The following is a 23737-nucleotide window of genomic DNA, read 5'->3' on the forward strand; positions in this document are numbered from 1 at the left end:
GAACAGGCTGCCCAGAGAGGTTGTGGAGTCTCCTTCTCTGCAGACATTCAAAACCCGCCTGGACGCCTTCCTGTGTAACCTCATCTGGGTGTTCCTGCTCCGGCAGGGGGATTGGACTGGATGACCTTTTGAGGTCCCTTCCAATCCCTAACGGTCTGGGATTTGCACTCCTAGGTTCTTCTTAGTATTTAAGTAGATATCAGCAGACTAAAAAGAACCAAAGAAACAAAGAGGGAGGTCTGGGCCATTTAAATCTTAATTAGCACTATTAGCAAACTGACACAGTGTCCTCCCACCAGGACAAGGAGAACGTCAGATGCCTCCTAATGCTGGGAGAGATTTCCAGCCCAAAGATGGGCTCAGGCTACAGAATGAGCCAGCCCATGCTTTCCATGGCACCATCTCCAACTCCTCCTTTGGCCTTCTCCACTGCCAACATCCTCACCAGGCAATGCCAAGTTACTTCTTTGCTGCAAATTAACTTCAGACAGACCCTTCAAAGCAAGCTTTGGGCAGACAACTCTTCCTCCAACGCGGGGGCACGAAGGAGCTGCAGGGACTCAGCATCACACCATGTTTGAAAACAAATGATTAAGGGGGGGAAGCCATCTGGATTGCTGCATGTGGAGTATTTTTATCAGGTTGAAAACCAGTGTATCCACTGTATTGTAACACATTTGGAAATGGTGTCTTTTCTCTGAAAGGCAAGATTGTGTGTGGGCTGGGAATTACTTGCAGGAGAAGTTCACAGTTGTCTGTGAAGTTGGTGAGTGTTATCGCAACTCACCTAGGGAACAGCTTGCGACAGATGCTACGACTCCTCCATGTATCTTTGATTTTTGGCCTGTGCCTGCTTTTAATAAAGGTGTTCAGGTGGGCTTTGAGCCTCTTTTTTGTGAGGTATCTTGTACTGCACCATGCTGGTGTTGTCTAACCCGCGCTGCAGCAACCTCAGTGTGTTAAGATATATTACCTGAATTCCAATAATTTACTGGAAGATCTTGCTTGAGACTTATTGCATGGTACAAACAACGCATGTCCAGCACCATGATGCTGGAGAACATGAAAGAGGATAAAGGGACAAAAAACAACTAGAGGAATCTCTCCCCTCCCTTTTTTGAGAACAGAGTAGGTGCTGGAGATGAGCAGTGAGCAACAGCATTGTGCTGTGAGTGATCCTTCAAGTAAGCTTTAGGATACGCCACCATATAAATATTAACCTACAAAATGAGTAATTTTAATAGTTTGGACAATCCTATTTGCATTACTGACACAGTTAGTAATAAGACATGGGAAAAAAAAGAGGCAAAGAGAAAAAGCTCAGCATTCAAACTCTAGGTTTGCTAGCAGGAACCAGAAATTACAGGCAACATAGTGCTTGAAAATGAATCCTGCTTGGCTGCCAAATGTATTTTTCAAAACAATTCCTAGTTGCCTCAGGAAATACATTAAGCAAAGGGTCCCAGAGGCCTAAGAACTGTTTGCTCCAATCCACCAAGGCAGAGTAGCAATAAGGACCTGAGTAATGCACGGGGCTACGCATGTCCTTGAGACAAAATACTTACATGAGAAATAGGAAAGGATACCTACCGAAAAGCTCTTGAACAAATTCCTTGAGCAGCTTATTGACATCACTTTTGGGAGAGATCAAATAAGAAATAATGATATTCTGACCATGAAACCAGCAATAGGAATTAGAGAAGTTCATGTATTACGGAATCACAGAATGGTAGGAGTTGGAAGGGACCTCTGAAGATCATCTGGTTCAACCCCTGCCAGAGCAGGATCACCTTGAGAAGTTCACACAGGAACACGTCCAGGCGGGTTTTGAATGTCTGCAGAGAAGGAGACTCCACAACCTCTCTGGGCAGCCTGGGCCATGCTCTGTAACCCTCACAGTAAAAAAGTTTTCCCTCATGTTCAGACTGAACCTCCTGTGCTCCAGCTTGCACCCGTTGCCCCTTGTCCTGGCATTGGACATCACAGAGCAGAGCCTGGCTCCTTCCTCCTGACACTTGCCCTTTACAAATTGATCCCCATGAATGCGGTCACCCCTCAGTCTCCTCTGCTCCAAGCCAAAGAGCCCCAGCTCCCTCAGCCGCTCCTCATAAGGGAGACGCTCCACTCCCTCCAGCATCTCTGTGGCTCTGCGCTGGACTCTTTCAAGCCATTCCCTGTCCAATTGTGCTGTCCAAATTGGTGGCATCAAGAAGAGTACCTTTGTGGCCTAGATCACACAGAGAGCAAATGAGGCCAGCAAGAAGAAATGATCAGTCTGTGTAAGGGCTCTGGAGAGCAGTGTCACCCGAAATGCCCATGAAGGCCCTCTTGCCTTACATGGTTTGCTCAGCTATCACTTTGCTCCATGACACGTTTCAAAACCCTCCTTTCCTTGCGTTACATAAGCCTTCTAGGGCTGATGTGCAGTTGCTAAGCAGTAATTTTGCGTGACTAAAAAAGAAATCCATGATTGTTAGGTTCACTAAATGTTTTTTTTTTTCCCCTTATTGCAATATAATTATAGCTATAATAAAAACATTGCAGAACATTCATCAGCATGCAAAAATCAGGTCAGGAACAGAGCGAGTATATCACATATGCCTTTTAGAAACCTTTACTTCTTCCTTTGCCATCGGCGGGGGAAGGGCACGAAAACTTTGGTATTGCATTAAATCACAAGTAACAGGTTTTTCCATCCTGTCAGCTAATCTGACGTAAACAGAAGTTCGCATTCTTGTTTCAGAAAGCAGCTTGCTTCCCTCAGAGCTCTCCTAAAGCCTCACCCAGGCTCCCTGCGTACAGCCCCAGAACTCCACTCTAAAATGAGGGTGGTGACGCACCCCTCTGGCAGGATCCCGGAGGCAGATGCAGCCCCCATCTGGAGGAGGAGACCTGCACTCAGGCCACGGATGTGTGGAGCACCCGTGCTGTTGTCCCGAGGGGTGCACATGTCCCACACACCATACCACAGTAGTTTCAGGTCCAGTGCACCATGCGTTGGGACTGGGGCCTGCACCAAGAGGGCTGTGGCCATCCTGCCTCCAGCCAGGACACCTTTCCCACCCAGTGGCAGGGGCCTGGTCCGGCTGATAAGAGGTCAAGTAACCCTGTGCTGCACCGCTGAGCTAATTCACTGCTGGGACTGCTTCCTGAAATTGCTGACACGTTTTTTCCCTTTTCATCCTAATTACGCCCCCAAGCACTGCCCTCGATATCTTTTGTTTCCCAATAGTTCTGACATTTAACTTTGACTCGACACACATTTTTAAGCTACTCACTGCCTCCATAATTTTGAAGAATTTTGCCTGCCTTTATCGATGTGCAAGTTGGCAAGAACTCTGTGCAAGTTCCCTGTTACCAACTTGTACTTCCTGCCACTGCCCCTCATTTACTCCTTAGAAGTCCAAAGAAGAAGTTTTTCTGAGTTTAATCCCTTCTTTCTCCTCTTTTTGCCTGTGGCCAACTGCATTTTGGTAAGACGTTGCCGGTGAGGTGGCTCCAGTGCCAGCCCAGCCCCGTGCGGTGCTGCAGACACATAACCTGCAGCACTGGAGACAGTACGGTCAGCTCCTGAGCTAGAGATAACAGCCGTTCATCGCAGAGATCAATCTCTTCTGAGAACAAATCAACTTAGCGATAACCTTTACTTCTTATCGACCTAGGTTATTTATTCTATTGTCATTTTACTAGAACAAATACTAAAACCTCCTAGTTCCCTGCATTTAATTCAAAATTTGAATAAATGTAACTTAAATCATGTAATTGCTTATATGCCCATGCAAAGTATCTTCCTGGCTAGCAAAACTAAGTATCAAATTCACTGTAAAGACAACATTTATTTCCACGCTGCCTGCTTTAATGGTTACCACACAGGAAAGATCACTTTCACTAGGACAGAAACAAAAAACCAAGATTCAAATGGAGGCTTTGCCTACCCACTTAATTAAAAATCACAATTAAATTAAAGAGATTTAAAAAAATAGTCACTGGATACAGAGTTGGGGTGGGGGGAGTCAGTTCTGTCCCACTTCAAGTGAGCAGCGTGGTTATCAGACACTATCAGCCTTAACTGTTTGAATACCACGACTATTTATTATTGGATACATTCTGAAGTTTCACCATCACTTGGTGTGCAGTTTCCTTCATATCTCATCAGAATTTGAGACTCGGAGAAAATAAAGTGTGCTTATTATGGCAGGGACTTGGCTGGCTGACCTCTAAGGCCCTGTGGCTTATAGCTGTAGTAACTTCTCATTGGGGAGCTCCCAGGGGAGGGCGCATACAGGCATTAAGGAAAAGTTAATCTTTCTTGAGCTGGGCTTTGGGAACATTTGTTTTGGGGGGTTTGTTCTTTTTTTTGTGTGTTGGTTTTGTTTGCTTGTTTGTCAGCAAACCGACTGCTCTTCTCTCAGCAGTGGGTCTCCGTTTAGGTTTTTCTCCTTTCCCGCAGGAACTTCCATGATCACAGTCACTTGTTAAACTCTGCTGGGAAAAAAAAGGCACCTCCAGCAGTAGACCTGCACTTGGTGGGAGCTAACAAACCCTGTTTGCCCTGCATTCATTGACTATCCCCACAGCAGATCCAGGCTTGCTATTTTGGGTGTTTTTCTCTGACTGATCCAGCTTTGCACCTCTCAGCGGCCATCACCGCTTCTAAATGCGGTGGAAAGCATCTGTAAAGTGAGGGGAGCAGCCATTACTGTCACAGCACCCACCTGCGGCTGCAGCGAGGTGGAGGAGCTGGATATTCCACACAAGAGGAAAATGTAATTACCCTCATTCCTCCTCTTTACTACCTGCTTCCTGCTACATGCTTTACAAGTGGGACTTCAACTACCTGACTGAGGTTTGCCCGCACAGCAACGGGGAACAGCGGATGCTTTTTGCCCAGGTACGGCGAGCGCTCCTCAGGCTCAGTGGGGCTGCTGAAGGTGCCACCACCACAGCCAGGGCTGCTGAAGGTGCCACCACCACAGCCAGGGCTGCTGAGGCACAGCCATGCCCGTACCAGCTGCAGAGCGCTGCTGCTTTGAGAAAAGGCTGCTTTTGCCATGGCTGGCTGCGGTGGCATTAGGTGGTGGGGACGAGCCCATCACGAGCAACGCAAACGCCGCAGTGCTGCAAGCGTGTCAGATGCCTGCGTGCAAAACCTTGCCAGCGTTATTTAGAAAAAACCTCCCATTTCATGATCACAGACCTGATGACACAGGAGTGCTGCCACGTCAAGGAGCTGAGAGCCGACTGCAGCGATGGGAGGTTGCAAAGGGCCAGCCAGAGCCACAGAGTCTCTGCGAGCCGCCCTGGAAGGGAAGGCAGGAGCGATGGAGGGCTGGAGGACTGGGATAGGCAGGGCCATTAGGCAATGCAGGAGCAAGGAAACGCTGCCAAGGCAGCGGGGGGAAATGCCGTATGTTTAGGAGTTGGCTTGGAACAAAGTAGTGGTGAACATATGTGGCTGCTGGAGAGCACAAGGCAGATGTGACTGGGAAGCATATGGGACACTGCTCTTGGGCTGGGGGTGGGGCGCAAGGCTGTGGTCGGAGACATAATTTTCCAGCTGTGTCTGTTCACTGGGATAAATAAAGTGATAATGTGCAGTAATTAATACAGGAATTATAACAGCAAGTCACTTTTAGTACTGCAGAGATTTAAAAAAACCCCAAATTTTAGAGTGTCTCAAAAACCTCTCCCCACTCTGCCTCTCCAGCAGCCCCCCGGCCCAGAACACTACTGCCCATGTGCTTACCCCCAGCTTCACGCTTTCCTTCCTGGGATCCTTCATTCCCCACTTCATGGGAGCTGTAGGAGAGCAGCACTTTCTCGTCTCCTGGCTGAGCATGTAAGGGAAGGAGTGGGATACAGGGAGGCACCTTGCTGCTCACAGGAAAGGAGCACAGCTGCTTGCAATTGCGAGGAGATTATTCTTATTCTTATTCTTATTCTTATTCTTATTCTTATTCTTATTCTTATTCTTATTCTTATTCTTATTCTTATTCTTATTTTCTTATTCTTATTCTTATTCTTCTTCCTCCTTCTCCAGATGATGTTGACTGCCTGAGAGGAGGGAAAGGGCAAAACCCCCAAGCTGCCCAAGCATCCTCACCTGGCTGCTCTCCTTTGGGACTGGCCCTGGGGAAGGTGCCCAAAGCAAGCAACTCCCCACTCCTAGCATCTCATTAAGTCTTACTTTCCTGCAGGTCCCACACTCACTCCTTTCTCCTTTTTTCCTTCTTTTACTGCCAGCCTTTCAAGCTGGGACTTTTGCCACATCAGGGGCAGCTACGCCACTTTTCTGGGACCTACTATTTCACTCTTGCACCTCACTTCCCTCCTTGTTTACCCTGCTCTTATGCCACGAGGCTCTGCTTTCCTTGATAACAAGACATTTCCACTGTTCATCAAAATAATTAGGCTTCAAAGCACTCCTTGAAAGTTCTGAATTGAATTAATGTTCCATTTGCCATTGATCTGCTCTGCTAGCACGGGGTAGGAAGCGCTCCTGGGGACAGACCATCAACACGTAGGGTGTCTCCATCAGAGGGGCCACAGCGAGGCTGGTAACAAGTGATTTTCTTTAGGCATTGCTTTATCAGAGAGAACATAGAAACTGTTCATAAGTTTTGGTCATTTTCCTTCCACGGGGAAGAAGCGCGCTCGCAAGAGCAGCCAAAGCACTTGCACCAGCGCTGAACAACTAAAGCGCAAAGCAAGCGCTCTGGGATGTCTCTGCATTGGAAATTCAGTGGTGTATCCATCTGCTCTGGGCAGCTACCACTTCATGATGGTAAACCTCAATTCCAGTGCACATACAGGTAATTATAACTATACACATATATATAATATGAAGTAGCAGCTGGTTTAAGAGTTCTGAAGCATTCTCAAGAGGCATCTTGCACAAGAAAGAAAGAAATTTTCTACTGAAGAGTAATTTTGTGGGAACTTTAGCAAAGTGTCAGTCTCCAAAGCACTCAGATCAGAATGGTCTTGTCAGAACCGGTGAAACACCAATTCACTTCTTTTGAGTCAGAGCTTGTTCAAGGTTGAAGTGCCAGTGTAGAAAATGAAACAAACAGTGTTTTTGAAACACGCCCATTAAGTAAAAAGAAATAGCTTAATGTTAGAGTTCTAAAAGCAAAATTTAATAAATTAATATATGCATGCCAGATAAAAATACAAAATTACAATTGAAATAGCAATAATAATAAAGGAACACTGCTCAGCATTGCAGATTTCACTGCAACCACCATAAACATCATGGAGAATTACTTAAAGTAACATTTAAAGTACACATTTTGCTTCTGTTAAAAACAAATTCCTATATGATGGGAAAAACTGAAAGAAACCCAAGGAGAAATCGGCCCCAAAAGTGGCAGAGAATGATATGAAATGTCAATAAACTGCCAGAGGCTCCACTTCACGTAAGTCGGCCTTCTTCTTAGTATCAGAAACCAATTACATAGAACATAAAAGCAAATTCACAACAGGTTTACACGGAGAAACATGCTGAATTACAACCACAAACTATCCAGAACAAAGATGCTGCACCAGTTCAGTTGTTTTCTTCATGGAATGAGTCTCACCAGAACAGGGAGAACAGGGAGCAAATCATGCAATAGCATTAGGCTTTTTGTTTTTCATTTGAACATGATAAACACCCAGGATTACTAGTACTGGAAAGTATGTGTTAACCTTTTTCAACATCGGCTGAATGGCACTACAGAAACGACAAAGAGTTCCTTCATTTGTATCCTGAATACATCGAAAGCTCTAGCAAATATGGAATTCAGCGACAAGAGCCATTAAATTACTTTAAAATATTCCTTCATCCATAGAACACTGTTGCTTCCTTTTTTTATTACAAAACCCCCAAAATATTCAAAATAAAATGTCTTCATTTTTTATAAGCATCTCCACCACAAGTCTCTGATAACGGATGTCATTCAATGCAGCCATCGCATCCAGTTCTGGCGCTCTCATAAGAGTTGGTCCGAAAACTATGCCCAGATTCTCTGCACTCATCAGATTTTCCTTCTCATGGAGCGTTACTCTGTAAAAAAAGGACAGTGTTTTTTCACATTCCCTCCATGCCAAACGACGCCTGCATATGCCTGAAAACCAGGGGAACTAGACAGGAATGTTTGCCTTTCCCCAGAGCCTGGAGAGGCTGCTGCTTCCAGCAGGACACACACAGAGGTGCTGGGTGAAACACTCAGTGTGAGTGCACTGAATCAGATGTCTCTGTCCTCCCACCACGCACACAGAGAGGGATCAGTCCTCTGTGGCGAGGGGTGAATTCAGACAAATCAGAACAATTTTGCTTTTGCTCTTTACAGCGGCACAAATCGGAGGCCGTACAGCCGCTGGAGATGTGCTGTGTGCCCACTCAGGTGGGATTCTGCCCAGGTTTCCCTGGGGGCACGGCTCCATGTGGTCACACTGCTCCTCTCTCGTGCATATGACAGCAATGGGGGTGAAGCACATCACATGCAAACTCCCTGCCCTTAGGCACTACATGCTAACCGTGCTAAGCTGCAGCCCTAGTTCCTCTTCAAGACAAATGACGTCCTGTGGCGTGTACTAAAAAAAAGTGAAGAATCACTTTGGGGTGGCTTTGAAAGCACCACCAGGGTCTCACTGCAACCTCATTTGCACGGCAGTCTGAGCAGGTCATTAAACCTGTGCCCTGACGGGCCCACTGCCACCCTTCCCTCTTCTGTGGTCCTTAGCAGCTGTCTCACAGCCCAGCCCCCAGCTCTGGGAAGCCTCCTGTCGCCTGGTTCCCGTCTGCAGGAGAGGAGGTGGTGGGGAGGTCCTGTTCTGCTGCTCCACAGGAATCCGACCTGTTCAAAGCTGTGGGCTGAGCCCCTGCTGCGGGGCAGGTTTGCAGGCCATCTCCAGAAATGTCATTTGCCCAAGAATTTTACCTACAGGAGAGGCATCCTCTGCCGAAGCTACTGCAGAAACACATCTGCTCAGCAAATGCCAAAGTGTCACTGCTGCCCAACCACAAGGTCTCTGGGGTCATGGGGTGGTCTTAATGTGGGCTCAGGGGCAGTCTGTGCTCTCCTGGGCTGCCCTGGCATGGACCGTGTCCATCGCCGCTGCCCACTGCAGTGGATGTAGTAGACACAAACCTGCCATGAAGCCTCAGCTTCTGCCTTGGTTTAGCTTGGTGAACTGCCTTGCTGAAGGTAACAAATTTAGATTATGCAAATGTCTTGATACACACTGTGGTTTAAAGAATCCATAAGGATTCTCAGAAACAACCAAGAATCCAAGGACAGCAACTGAAAGAATCTGGTAAATTATTTCTCTTTTCACCATTGTGGCACCTTGCATGGCACGAACAAATCCTTTGATACACAAAACCCCCCCATTTTTCTTCCTTTTTTCCCCTTCTGCCTTAATTTTTATTTTAAAACAAGTCAGACTGATGTTTCCAAGCTGCTGTGTCTTCACTCTGTAACCATTCCAGATAAAGGAGCTGTATCTGATTACCTGAATTCAGCAGCAAGACAACAGCCCGTCAAGCACCACAGCTCTCTTTAGCAAATGTATTAAAAGGAAGTTTAAAAAGGAGTGAATTTTGTCACCCTTCTACCTTTTCATTTGCCTGTACCAGAAGTACAATGGCAAAAGCAACTTGCTCACTAGAGCAGCAACAGCTACGCTTGAACAGCGTAAGGAAAAATTTACTTCATACTTCACAAGCAGTAAGGTGGTTTTTTTTGTTCCCGTGTCTCTCATCCCTGCGTCTGTTCTAAAACATCCATTAGAAATGTCACTGAAATAAATGGACAAATCAGGCAGAAACCCTGTAGCTGAATTTTGCCTGAGGCCCTCAGCAGACTCAACATATTCCTACTTGTAGAAGAACTATAAAAGGCAAAAAGAAGCGAGTTTAAAATAAAGCACTATTCTAAGGAAAGGGAATGATTCTTATTTATTGACAATAAGTTCACATTACCTGAGAAACTAAAATGGATACCCTAACATGCCACACTGATTTTTTTCCCTGCTTTCCAGCAATAAATAGAACCTGTGCTGTTGTACTGGACATTCTTCTGTCAATCTAACAATTTTTCAGCCTACTGACCAGCTTCAATCATGTCTCAGGGAGCAGGAGAAACCTTAGACAGAATTTATGCTCCTACGGTTTTGAGGAGGCAGATGGAGCAAGGGACTCCATGCTGATGAGGAATGTCTGGCAGACCTCACCAGATGTGTGGCTGGAGGGCCAATTAACACTGTCTCTAATTGGCTTCAGCTCAAGCCTAGTGTGTGCCATCTTTTTTAGGGGGTCAGGGATGACCAGGGTAGACAAGACGTAGCAGAAAATGACACCAATCTGTAGCCATTAAGCTGTATTAGTTTTTTGCCCAGAGAGTGGCTTATTACTCTCAGAGGTACCAATGGCTTTTTTTTACCATACGTATTCTCTGTAACCTTAAATATGGAGCAAATCTGTTAGGCAGACTATTTATGTGCTTGAAAACTGTGGACTTTTTTACTTATTTCCTTGAAGTGCTTTGCAGATATTCACTGTTGTGCGGACTACTGTTCCTCACCGCTGTCTGCCTCCAGGATTTGGTAGGCCTTGCCCAGACTTTTCTGGAGGTCCTAACATGGACTTTGTTCAAAATGAGTTTGGCTTAGAGTTCTTTCCAGCCAGCCCACCTACCTCTTCAGATGTGCCATGAGATACCGTAGCGTTTCACAGTGTGCAGGCGGCAGGAGTTTCAGCGCCTCATGGAGAATTTCCAGCTGTTCATCCGGATCGGTGGTTTCTGAAACACAGATGTTCAGCTGGCACCACACGTACAGCCAGAATTCACACACAGAAAGGCCACAATGGTGGCCTGCAGAGCAGATAAGGTCTCACAGCCCTAACCCTAACCCTAGGATTTGCCTGTCTGAAGAGGTGCAAGAAAGCACCATCAGGACATGACTGGTTTTGGACAAACAAAAGTCCCCAAAGCAAACTGCACTCCACCGCAAGACTCCCTGCAGCCTACTATAAAATATTCATTCCCCTGGCAATCCCTGCTGACTGCATGAGTTTTGCACAAATGATCTACAGGCGCAACCCTGGGACAGCAGGAGGTACTGGGAACTCTGCTATCAGCGTCTTTGGCTGGAAAGACCAAGACTATTTGGAAAGGGCCTTCTTCAGAGGAGCAGTAAGGACAGCATCCAGCCCTTGTCTTCTACCCACGGCTACCTCACTGCTTTCCAGGTGTGATGCTACATTGCAGAGATGCTTCAGGCAGCCAGGATGCTTGGGAGAGATGTTCCAGCTGGGCTCACTGCTGTGCTTGGAGATTCACTGTCTGCAAGGTGAGCCCTGAAGGTGGCCTTAGGAGGAGTGCTCATCAGCTTATGAAAATGCTCAAAATGGACACCCCTAGAACAACTTATTTCTAAACATTTTCATAAATTACCTTCTTTCCTGCAACATAAACTCAACACGCTTTAAATGTCACTGTCAAGTACCAGAGATTCATGCAAGACATACAAAGCAATGTAATTCATAATGTGTGAAGAAAATTTTTGAAATTCCTGGTGACAAAGGCCAAGAAAAATGTAACCATGATCACAAAGCACCACACGGTCACGTTGTAACGTGCAGTGCATGTTTATTCCTGCAGTCCTTATTAAATAGGGCACCCAGGGTAGCAGCTGATGGGACAGCTATTAAATGAACAGCCACGTACTGCACAAAAAGGAGACGAAAAGGCTGAGAATGAAAACCAGGAGGAAAATGTGTTATACTTACTTGCAGACTCTATAAACTTTGGGTAGGCATCATACGTGATGAGTGGAATTGGCAAATCCCTGAAGTACAGTTTAAGTGCACCAGTGATAATATTGATATCTTCATACATATTCACAGAAATATCAGCTTTTTCCCCATCTGTGTGGAGAAGGCACTGACATTAAAGCCTTGGAAATGTAAACAGATGTAAAACAGCATTCAAAAGGAAAATAAAAACTTGCTTTAGCAAACATTATTAAAAAGAACACAACTACAGATTTTGGCTTTTAACAGAGGCAAAGCAGAGAGTTACTGGGGCTTGAAGTTCATGATTCCAGGGTGAAAAGCTCAAGTATTTTACAAAGAAACCTATCCTTTTTTGTTTCAAATGATTAAAAAAAATGCAGGGTTTTTTTGGGGAAAAACCCCTGCCTGCCTGATCTAGCAGTATCCATCTTGTAGAAATGTGTGGAAGTTTAGCTATTTCTGAACATGCTGCGTTACCAAACAACACGTTTGTCAGCGCTGAATGAGAAATCAGGGGAGCCTGGGAAAAAAGTAAAAGCAAGAAAACCAACTCAGTCCACAGCTGCCCCATTTCATAGGAAAAACATGTGTTCACCATTTAGCTGCAGCCTTCTACCTACTCCTGACCGCAGCGGACACAGATCCAGAATGTGGCTTCTCCAGTGCATCCCCGCCCTGCTAACGTTGCAGAGCAGGCAGATGTTGTCTGAACAGGTCCAGTCCTCCAGAGAAACAAGAGAGAGTTTCCAGCATGGATTTTGGCCTTGATTTCTACTGGGACAGGGGGACTGCAGCTGGAAAGCCTTTAATTTTCCCACTGTCTTTTCTCAGAGAGATGAGTTTGTTCTCACTGACCTTCTTTTAGACTGTAGTAATTCAAACTTTGCACTATTGTATTCATCTTATTATTTTGGAGCTTTCATGCAGAAAGATGGATTTAAGTTGCGCAGCCCTCTTAAGGCACTTTACCACTTGCCCGCTATGGCTCCCCCATCCCCCTGAGCATAGTTTTACTTGCAAACTAGGGCAGTAGTTCAGAAAGCTTTGTCCTTTCCTGTGCACATCATTACCGGAGCACAGATACTGATGGAAGGAGAAAAGCAGATTTTGGTAATAAGGCCGAAGTGGAGCTGATACGCTTTTCTGATGGGGAGGCTCCCTTCTGCTCGCACAGCCGCTGGACTCCTTCAGCCCACTGATGCAGTGGAGCATGAGACAGACGGAGGCTGTGCAGAAGGACTCTGTATATTTAATACATCAGCATAAAGTTCCCACACGCTGGAAAGACTGTACCTCTGTCAAATGCCATTTTGACATCTTCGATAAGATCACTAAATCCTGAGACTCTGTACAGTCCTTCAGAATTAAGACCTGCAACAAACACGTTAACAAGATTAAAATTAGTCTTAATTTTACAGTTTCCTTACATCCAGTTCCTCCTTTGCCAGGTTCTTTATTCAAGGCAGAAAGAGCAGACACATTTTAAAAGCCTTATCAGGCTTTTCTTTCAGAATGAAATCTTAGCCTGGCCTCTTAACCCTGACCCTTGCATTAACTACCTTGTTATATCAGCACTAAATCATGTTTACGCAAACGATTTCAGAGCTGAAGAAACATATTAAACCAATTACAACTGATTTTAAAATAACTAAGATTAGCACAGTTGATGTTCAGTCATTATTTCAGAATGAAAACAAATACTCTTAATTCTAGGAAAGGATACTCACTGTGGGCTAGGGGAACTAGCAAGAGGAAACACATCAATACTAACTGCCTTTGTTTTATCACAGTCACTTAAGCTTTTTAATAAAAATATTGCTGGACAGATAGGTGCCAATATATAACTATAAAGCAGTAACTGTCCATTAAGCAGTTTCTAGCAGAAACGATAAAAATTATAAATGGCTATGAACCATGAAATAATGCAAAGTACAGTATTAGCTGTGCAGGGTAATTGGCAGTCATAAACTGTCTTGTGCGAATCTGTTTTGAGCAACCATACATTCAGCGGAAACCCAGATGACCCAGATCAATCTAAAGGGATTACCAGTAAAGCAACGCAAGTCCATTAACTGTGCCTTACCTCTAGATTCAATTTCCCTAATGCACATATCTACTACCATTGGTCTCTTAGTGAAGTGTGCTTTTACTAGCGTCGTAAGGTCACAGCTGTACACTTTTTTGACATGCTTCAGGTCTGGCTTGCAGTCATTTGGGACCATCTTGGAACATTGCTTGTGCACATTTAAACCACAATCTGAGAGAAGAAGGAAAAGATTATTAGGCTGATGTCTGGTGAAGCTGTATCTTGAGGTCAGTATTGCAGAGTACGAACAGCTCCTGCAGGATCTGACCTGATCTCCCAGCTACTACAGCTGCTGAGACCCCGAACCATCAGATGCGTGAGGCAGGGACAGACCTGAAGTAAGACAGATGTTCTACCTGAGACATTTCTTCTACCCCTAGAAGATCTAACACAAAGCGACAAACTTTCCATACGGTTTTTTGAATCTAAGGCTCAGTTATGCTCCCCAACACTATTACATACATTGCTATCATGATCTCAATTTTCTTCCCAAGTTGCTGTGGATTTCCTAACGCAGTTTTAATGTAGTGCTGAACTGTAGTGCTTAAGACACCTCCTGAGGGAGATGAAGGTAGGGACCGGGTCTCAGAAGGCTACAGCCCCTCTGTAGCGTGCGTTGGCAAGGCAGCCTCAAGATTCCAACCACTTCAGGGACCCCTACGCTCCTGCCAGGTGTGGCAGCCCAAGCTTAGCATTGCTAGTGACATTGTTAGTGACAGGGCCCTGCTTGGAAGGGAGCCGAAAATCAGACATGGGGGTCACCAAGCTGTTTGGTGGATTCTTGCTACTGAGCAGTTGACAAAGGGCTTTGCTAAGTCCCAGCAGCTACAATTCTGATGCTGTTTCACAGAGCGGAAAAAAAGGCAGGCACCAAACTAATTCTATTTTAAAATGACTTACGAAAAAATTTGTTGTGTTTTGTTTTAAACATAAACAAACGACTCCACAGCTTTATTGTAAATACACTGAGAATGAGATTTAGTTTAAGTGAAACTTAATTGAAACCACTCAAAACGTAATGCTCAGCGTTTGGGAAAGAGAACCTTGGAAAACACCACCAACCACACAGTGAAGATGGGAAGAGCAATACAGACTGCTTTAAGCTAAGCACACACGGCAATCAACACGATTGCCCAGGGCAGCCCCCAGTGACTCCATTTTCACTGCTGTTCCTCATGTTTTGCAATGGAGACTCAAGGTACTGGCAAAGAAAGAGCAACCAGCAGGACGGGTGGCACGCTGCAACCAGGGCCTTTGCCATGCTCCACCGTGCACTCGGTATACACCAAGAGTCCAGCTCTGCAAGTATTTCTCCAGCTCACTGCACTGGGATATGGAGTCCTCCAGACCTCTGCAGAATTAAGAGATATAGGATCTTGAAGGATCAACGCCTTGCTGAAAAGCCGTACTTTCCTCTCCCACTGCAGTAGTGAGTATCCCTCCATATAGATTCCCTTTGTATTTAATTCCTGCCAATTTTGCCAATACTTGTATTTTTCATTAAATGCTCCATAGACTATTTGACTTTGTTTTTCCCAAAACAGTGAACTCTAGAATCCATCGCTAAGTTTAATTTCCACTAAGCCAGCTGCAGCCTGCTGCTACAGTCACTTTGTTCACTCAACAGGCTAGGAAAGCACCCAGCTCTGTCACTTAGGATCCTCCAGAAAACACCCAACCTCAGGTTGCAATTAAAGTTCGGCATGTCACCTTCAATCAACTACAACTTGCACAGATCCCAATCCAGATGAAATGGCTGATTAAAATTCTCTTTAGCTATTTCTGTGCAGGAGGGACTGCCTTCCTCGTGAGGAGCGGTTAACACACGAGACAGGGAGCTGCGAATGCTGAATTTCCCACCTGGTTGTGAATTTGTGCTGTGAACACCACTTTGGGCAAAGTCATGCAACACAATACCCGGGAGCCCCTGCAAACAAGCATTGGGGGCCCAGCCTGGTCAGCCGCGGTGGCTTGTTTTGCCTCACAGCCCTCTCCCAAAGCCCCAGCCACTGGTTGTCCTGGAGCCCAGGCTCAACCACTGCTCCTCCAGGCGTGAAGAAGGTGCCTTCCCTGTTTGCAGTTGCCTCATTTGTGACAGAGACGAAACAGCAACAGCCAAAGCACTTGCTTATGCCCGAGCACTTACTTAAATCCCACACTTAATCAAGTGCTCTAAGACTCATTGGAAGGTGCATGGCCACACCACCTCTTCATGCACAGCACCTACCCCACCTGTGGTTCTGGGGTGTGGAAGGAAGAAACTGAGTACGCCAGCCAGTCCAGGCAAGGAGAGCTGCACCTACACTTTAAATATCTATCACCAGAGCTACACTTTGTCTGAACTTCGAAAAACCAGGTCCCTTGGTGCTTTAAATAGGGAACCCAAATTCATTGGCAGCATGTGACCTGAACTCTGTAGCATCCCAGTTCACCAGCTGTACATGGGAAGGAGAAACTGTTCTTGCCTCCTCTGGGGCTTGCACAAACAAATTCATTAAATATTTGTGGAAATACAAAGGAAAAATCACTCACATTCGGTGTAAGGTTTGAATACTGTGCCATTGTAAGACCAGTACTTTTAATAGGATGACAAAACACTGAAAAGGTGCTGTGAAGCAAATACCATTCATTCTGCTTTCAGAATAAAGATGGAGTTGTGGAGTAAAAGCAGTGAGTAGTCAAATAATTAGAGGCAACATCTTAATGCAGACACAGAAGGGAAGCAAATTAGGACCACACAGGAAATCTTAATTCTTCATTTCCTTTATGTTGAAACCTTAACTTTGCAACAATAGTATTTAAAAATGCAAATATAATTATTACACACAGAATCCCTACAATTGCTGCAAGAAGCACCTATTCCAACGTGCGTGAAACGCTCTGGTACGTCTGTCAAAAATGCTGTCTGCAAGAGCGGAATGGCAGTGTCTCACTCATGACGACTCATCAGTGATTTTCTGAGTGCAAATCAGCTGCTTCACACAGACCCAATATAGCTCAGAGTTATGATTCTGGGAATCCAAGGACAATTAAGACTAAAATGTACAAAAAAATTGGAAAAACATGCTTCCAAGTATCTTATATATGACCTAAAACAATTACAGCATTCACTGAGACCTTCCTAATTATATACAAGAAAGTCTCACCTCATTAAAATACCTAACTTACACAGACGCTTCCAACGTGAAAACCTTGCTTCTGAAAATAACTGTGTTACTGCTAATCCCATAGATTCAAATGGGCTTTGGATCTGACCTCATTAATACCAAAATAATAATTACAGATGCAAAAGTCAACTTCTCTCCTGTCTCATTTGTTCTTCCTTTGCATTTGATCAGATTTTATGCACCAGCCCACTGCTCAAGGGCTTACAAACACTGCAGAGAAACATTTAAAAATCTAGAAATATTTCAGCTACTTTACGCTTAGAAATGCATGAGCGCTGCGTTCAGTATTCTTGGGCTGCGCAGTATCCTCCTAACAATCGAGGCTCTTTGCCTCTTATATAGGTGTAGGAGAGCACCTTACTTCAGCAATTCCACATCAATGAATACTGCTAGGAAACGTCAGTGAGCCTGCAATAGAAAAATGGTATTTTTTTCCAATAAAGAAGCTGAAACTCACCAATGCGGGGCTTCTTATCAGCTGGGCCCCTCTCCTCAGCCAACAATACTTGGTGAAAGGCAGAACAGTCACGTCTCAGCCACTTGTCTCTGGTTATGTTGGCTAACTTAGGATGAGGGATGATGTCTTACTGACTCCAACAAGGTAAGCAGCACAATGGCAGGAGCTCAGTCCTCCTCTCCACAGAGCGCTGGGAATGCACCAGCCTGACACCCTTAACTATGCATGGCTAACTTGGTACTAAGACATGAATTATGCTGCAAATTGCATACCATTAAATAAAAATGTTCTCTGTTCTCATTGCAGATGCTTCACGAATGCTTTGAAACCCATTATTTTAGAATCAACTAGGGAGGAACAAGAAAGCCACATCCTGAATCTCTCTGCGTGCTGCCACGTGGTGAAGCTTAGGACTGCTTCCCTTATTTGCACATGAGCTTCATGATTTGGCTGGGTTCGTTAAGAGCAAGAAGATTCATTTGATTTCAAATCTAGGGTCTATTTATGTTTGGTTATAGCAAAGTAAATCCAGAATAGCTAAGTTGGCATTAGCAGCTTTACTCCGGATCTAAAGAGACCAGGAACCTTATCCATTTCTTACAGAAGTTCGTCAGAGCTTATTTGCTGGCTGGATATACCACTTGGAGAGAAGCTAAAGAGAAATCCCCCTAAAGCATCGTATCTGCTGATAAATCCTCTAATAATACAGGACAGATTTAGAAGATGCAGTCATGAACCCCTGCAGGTCAATAGGAAAACTTCTGCTGACTTCAGTCATTCAGAATTTTACCTTATGCAGAGATGATTTCTCAAGACTAGAATTGTACGTAAAGCTTACTATTCCTTCTCACAGTGCTATCAAGCTGTGGCCACCTTTCAAATATACCAAACGTAACAAAAAAAATGCAATCATAAGTTCAAGAGTTTATAGGAAGTTTGGAAATTTAGGGGGGGAAAGAAAAAAGAAGTAATTTTAGATGACAGGTTTAAAAGTCTGTGATAAGCTGCCCTGACTCTAATAGCATATTGATCTAGGAATTCAGGTGGGCTGTGATATTACTTCTATGAGAAATATTAAATTTAAACCCAGCCTGGCAATACCTTCCTATGGCGCCTAGAAAAGGGTTTTGTAGTGTTTTAGAAACAGCTAATACTGATGCTAGTCCACTGGGCTGAAAGAACAAATAACGTGTTCATATTAATGCATGAGCAGAGCCAAAAGATATATGTACGTTAATACCGCCCCATGAGCACACATAAATATTTGCAGAGACTAAAATATACTTAGCTGTCGCTTTTTGTTATATTGCTGATTTGATTTTAGTCAGTTTTAGGTTTCCTTTGGTTTATGATTTACTGGCTAACATGGCTGCTGATCACGCTCCCCTGAACGATACCATATGCTACATACATCACTCTAATTATATTTCTGAACTATCCCAAAGAAAATTTACGCATTTTGTCACTCTGAGGAGCAGCTTTAAGAGCTAAAAGGTAGATTTACATTATCTGCAAAAAGTTCTGAAAAACTCCTCTCTGAGGGGTTTATGATAATGTGGGCAGGTGGGAGGCACAGTGCTGAGGAGCTGGCACCATGGGTTGCCTCGGGCAGGTCCACGGCGGTACCCACCAGGCAGGGTAACGCCGCTGCCCTTGGTAAGCCGACATGCAAGGACAATGGCTTCTACACAGGCACGAAGTATTGGCATCCTTCCTTACTTTTGCAAGGGTGAAAAGGTTAGGAAGGAATTTGCTCTCATAAATCAACCATGAGCTAGTAGCTTTCCTTCAATAATTTAATGCTCTTTTCTGTAGCAGAGGAAGCAGCGTTTTCTGTTCCCTTGGATGCAGCGTGTGCCAACTCGCACGTGAACGTAGCAATCCCACTGGCCCTGCATGCCGCATTTTTGTGCTTCCAAGCCCGAGGCAGAGGGGTGTTATGAAGGTCTGCCCCCTTCCTCCTCCTGTCCCAGCCCAGGTGGCAATGCTGCAGCTGCTACACTGCCTTATGTACGTGCCATGTGTTAGCGTGCAGTGCACATCTGGAAGCACCCTTGGTCCCACCAGAGTCTCAAGTCACTTTATTAAGCAGTGCCATGGCAAAACTGCTGCCAAAAATATGTGCATGCTCCCCCAACCTATCATTCATACTACTTTATGATGCACAATAGGGTACATTACTCTTTAGGAAGGAATTTCTAGAGGGCAGCTAGTTACCTGGCAACAAAATTACCTAATACTACAGAAAAATCAGGGCTTATGAAATAATAAGAAAAAAAGCCCATCCAAGAAGCCAAGCACCCCTTATCCCAAATCAAAAGAATACATGTCTGTGCCTCCAAAGCTGTTGGAAAACGCAGGTGAAATGTTCTTTCAGCAGAACACGTCTGGTGGCGATGGTTTGATTTTATGCAAGCTCTGAACGATCACAGCTTGTTCAAAAACTTCCCTGGCTTCCTGCCACGACACCTGCCTACCTCCTTGACAGCTCCCCGATGGGCCGCTGGCTTGCTCAAGGCTTCCAGGTCTGCGTGGGCTTGGAGATAAAGCCGCTTTTAGGACTCACAGTTTCAAGAATTTATAGCTCCAGATAAGCTTCCCCATGGGAATGGCTCTGAAGCAAGGCTCCGCTGCTTGATTAGCATTTCAAAATTTCGAAGCTCCTTCCTTGCAGCAATGCCACCAGATCCTGAGCTGGCAGAGCAGCCTGTCAGGCAGCGCGCATCTCCTCTGACAGCACCTCCACCTGCCTGAGATGGGCAGGGACTGTTCTAGCAGCCCCCTTTTCAGGCTGTGTGTGCCCTACGTGGTCAGAGACACCAGCAGAATCTGAGTACACATCTCAGGAGGAGCTTGGATGTGTTTTTAAGGTACAGGTGTGGGCAAAATGGGAGCTTATCATGCAAAATACTTTGAGAGAGGGCACCCCAATGAGCACACCTTGCCTTCCCCTTCGATAAGTTACTGTCATAAGAGCATCAGTCGTTCTTCCAGGCACTAAAAGCGTGAGCACTGTGCCTGCACAATCACTGCCTGAGGATGGGGAGGCTCCTTTGCGGTCTCCTTCATCCTTACAGACCTGTGGAGCAACACAGGGCTGTCCAACACAAGGGATTTAATAGCAAGGCAAAACAAACAGCAAAGGCAATGAGGCAGCTGTACATTTTCCAATTGCCAGAGAAGGACATGTATGAAACAGGGGAATTGAAGAGTTTAGCAGTAATTCACAAAACAATCCTGCTTTGAGGCTGTACTTACAACTTCTCTGAAAATGAACTGGGGCTTACTGCAGTCAGGGCTGGCAGCAACACTGCTTGGGCTTAGCCAGTGGCAGCTGTTTGCCTCCACACTGTTCAGCTGCAGGTTCATTTCTATCAGTCCTTCAGAGAGAAGTTACCGACTCCAAGGGGCACAAAAGACAGGCAACTGCTGCAAGAGTGGCAGGCTGAGATCCCTCTGAGCAGATTTATCAAGGCAGCGGAAACGCTGCTTGATGTACAGCCTCTGAAGGTGGTGCTGCCTGGTGTTAAAAGGAGCAGCCCAAAACACAATCAAATTACTGAAATACAGTCAAAAATTCTCTCCTTTAAGAGAAGCTAATTAATTAAACACCGTGCAAGGAAAGAACACCAAGCAAAAGAGCAGACAGGAAGGAGCAGATTATATAGGAACTTAAACAGTTCTGACGGGGCGGGGAAGGGGTCAGGACACACACAGCAGCTCCACAACTTTAGTTGTCTGCAAGTCTACTCAGACAGTGCACTAACAGCATCATGACTGCCACATGCTACTCTCTGATGATAAACGCTGTCCTCCATTAATGCTACAGGGTGTTATATGCTTGTGTCATTCATAAAATGAACTCCCTGGTGCTTATCTGCAAAGTTTCTTTGGATAGTGTTACAGTTTCTCTCCTGAACACATCCTGGGCAATAGGATGAGCCCTGTGAGCACAGTGGAGCCTCATGTAGGAGGAATGTAATTAAGAATACGTCTTTTTAAGTAAATGCGTTGGATTTTGAGCTGGGGTAAACTCTTTATGTCTTCATTAGCTTCTGCTGGGCTTTGGTGTTTACACAAGCTGGTGATATTGTAGTTTCTAAAACTTCTTCAGTCATTTTGACTTATGGCAAAAGCCTGCAGGAAACCACACTGGAGATGGGAGCAAATTCCTTGCATACAGAGGAGTCCTCATCTTACAAAAATTTTAAGGGCCTGTAGCTAGAATGCAAAAATTGGAAGCACAACCCTCTGAGACAATATGGCAGATGTCTATTGTAAGGATTCACATGAAGGAAGCAGATCTGTCTTTAAAGAACTTGATGAAAAAAAGATCAGAAAATAAAATTTAAGGAAAAATGAATTATTCCTGGTTTGCTCTGGGTATACCATCAGCAGAAGCCGGACTAAGTCCACCAATTAATTTCCTACAGGCTCCAAATCCTGGACATCACCCGAGGTTTAATTTTGAAAGACAATAAGGTCATCCCGTGCTTGGTGGCTTCCATTAATTCTAAAACCTTTGTAGTCATGATGACAGCCAACATCTTACTTTAACCAATAACCACCCTTCAGGTGACAAACGCGGTGCCTACATTTACCTCTCGTTTTTATGGAAGGGAAAAGCTGTACTCGTCCTCCTTTGTCTGCCATAAAACCTGAACAAGGATAAGGCAGGGAGAACCCATCTTCCAGGGGTTAACCATGCACAAGTCAACCCGACAAGACACTGAACACACTCAAAGCTGTATTCTGGTGGAGAAGGACACATTCAGTCCTGCTGGACTGCACCAAAGCAGGAGTCAAGGCAGTTCAGGTTGCTAAGGCATCCTCGCTGGTTGCTATGGCACGTGTACTGTCATGAATGTTTGGTTCTGGTTTATTATTTTTCAAAGGACTGGCTCGTATGTGTAACAAAAACGAATCTATCAGCCATTAGAAATAAGTCCCACTTTTTCTTCCGGCTCCTCCTCCTCTTTTCTGAAAAGGATGACATTTATCTTTGTTGTCCAGTCTTGGACTGCCCCACACTTCTCTTCTCGCATGTTTTTGTGCTTCTGCAGAGCAGAGGATTTTACATGGCTGAGAGCAGCCCATGCAGTAATCCATTTGTATTTGTTAAACTTACCACTTCCGCACAGCAAATAGAGTCCTCTTGAGATGTGCAACTGTTTGCCATAAAAAGCAAATGCTTTAAAAAGTATAAAATTACATATGATCAGTGCAGTTTCGCTCATAGGTATTTTCAATAAAATGATTATACGGATCACAAACCAGATTTTGTGGATTTCCCTGGAGTGGCATTGAATCCCATTTGAATGCAAGTGAGCTGCCTCCTGCTAAAAGCTGTAATTTTTTTGAAGTACGCACCTACTCTGAAAAGCGATGGCCTCATGTGGCTCCTTGTTTACTGTGCCTCATTGTCTCCATATTAAAGTGATTCAGTTCATAATCAAAATGATCACTGTTCAAAAAAACCAAACAAAACCAAAAACCCAACACACCAAGACCCCTCGCCCTTTGTATCTGTGCACCTCTGATTTGCCTTCGCTATGCCTAGATCTGTATCTAGATCCTAGATCGTCTGGCTGTGATGGCTTGTACAGCTGAGGCTGACAGCAGCAGGTAGACGCTGCTGCAGATGAGGCACAGAAAGAAACATGAAGCTCAACTGTTCAGATGAAACAACAGGGGACTAAAACAAATCCAAAAATCCAGCCAAATGAACTCTCACCAAACAACCACCATTCAAGCCTCACAACGCAGACTGAGCCACACTGATGAGCCAGCCCTCCTCTGCGGATTTGCAAAAAGACAAAACAAAACCCAGAGCAAAAAGTCCTACTGTGAATAGCTGCTTCTTACCTAGCTCCCATTTTTATTCTTGCCGATGTCCTACACATCCCTCCACCCCAGCAGCTCCAGCTCCCCCGCTGCCTGAGGACACGAACCCTTAGTTTAAGTCAGACAAGAGCTGCTGAGCCTGTCCTGCCATGCCCACCTCCATGGGGCTCTGCCTGGAGTCCCTCTCCTCTACCCAGCTGCTGATTGCTATGAAATTTATGAGAATAAAATCACAGCTCCTCTCTTGCTCCTCCTTGCAGCCCGGCTGCTGATGCTGCACCTCGACATCTTGGCCAGTCGTGCCCAACGATCCCGAGTGCGGCTCGAGAAACCTCAGCCTCCCCCTGCCCCAGTCCCTCACTGATGCTTCAGCAAGCAAGTGCAGTTGTCAACATGGGATT

General features: G+C 45.1%; 1 protein-coding gene across 2 annotated transcripts in view; it reads right to left on the bottom strand.

The window, feature by feature from the left end:
• Positions 1–7117: 7117 nt before the first annotated feature.
• CHN1 (chimerin 1) overlaps positions 7118–23737 on the bottom strand; it is a 31479-nt gene continuing 14859 nt past the window's right edge. The window contains exons 3-7 of one of the 2 annotated variants that reach the window (XM_010180760.1): positions 13866–14039; positions 13076–13153; positions 11777–11914; positions 10682–10787; positions 7118–8047 (exon numbers count right to left, since the gene is read on the bottom strand). In XM_010180760.1, the coding sequence (XP_010179062.1) occupies positions 7876–8047; positions 10682–10787; positions 11777–11914; positions 13076–13153; positions 13866–14039 (668 nt within the window). In that variant the 3' untranslated portion in view covers positions 7118–7875. The remainder of the gene's footprint in view (positions 8048–10681; positions 10788–11776; positions 11915–13075; positions 13154–13865; positions 14040–23737) is intronic. The other variant, XM_010180768.1, reaches the window with a different exon arrangement.

Source organism: Mesitornis unicolor, unplaced genomic scaffold (genome assembly GCF_000695765.1).
Source record: "Mesitornis unicolor isolate BGI_N332 unplaced genomic scaffold, ASM69576v1 scaffold11940, whole genome shotgun sequence".
Taxonomy (NCBI): Eukaryota; Metazoa; Chordata; class Aves; order Mesitornithiformes; family Mesitornithidae; genus Mesitornis; species Mesitornis unicolor.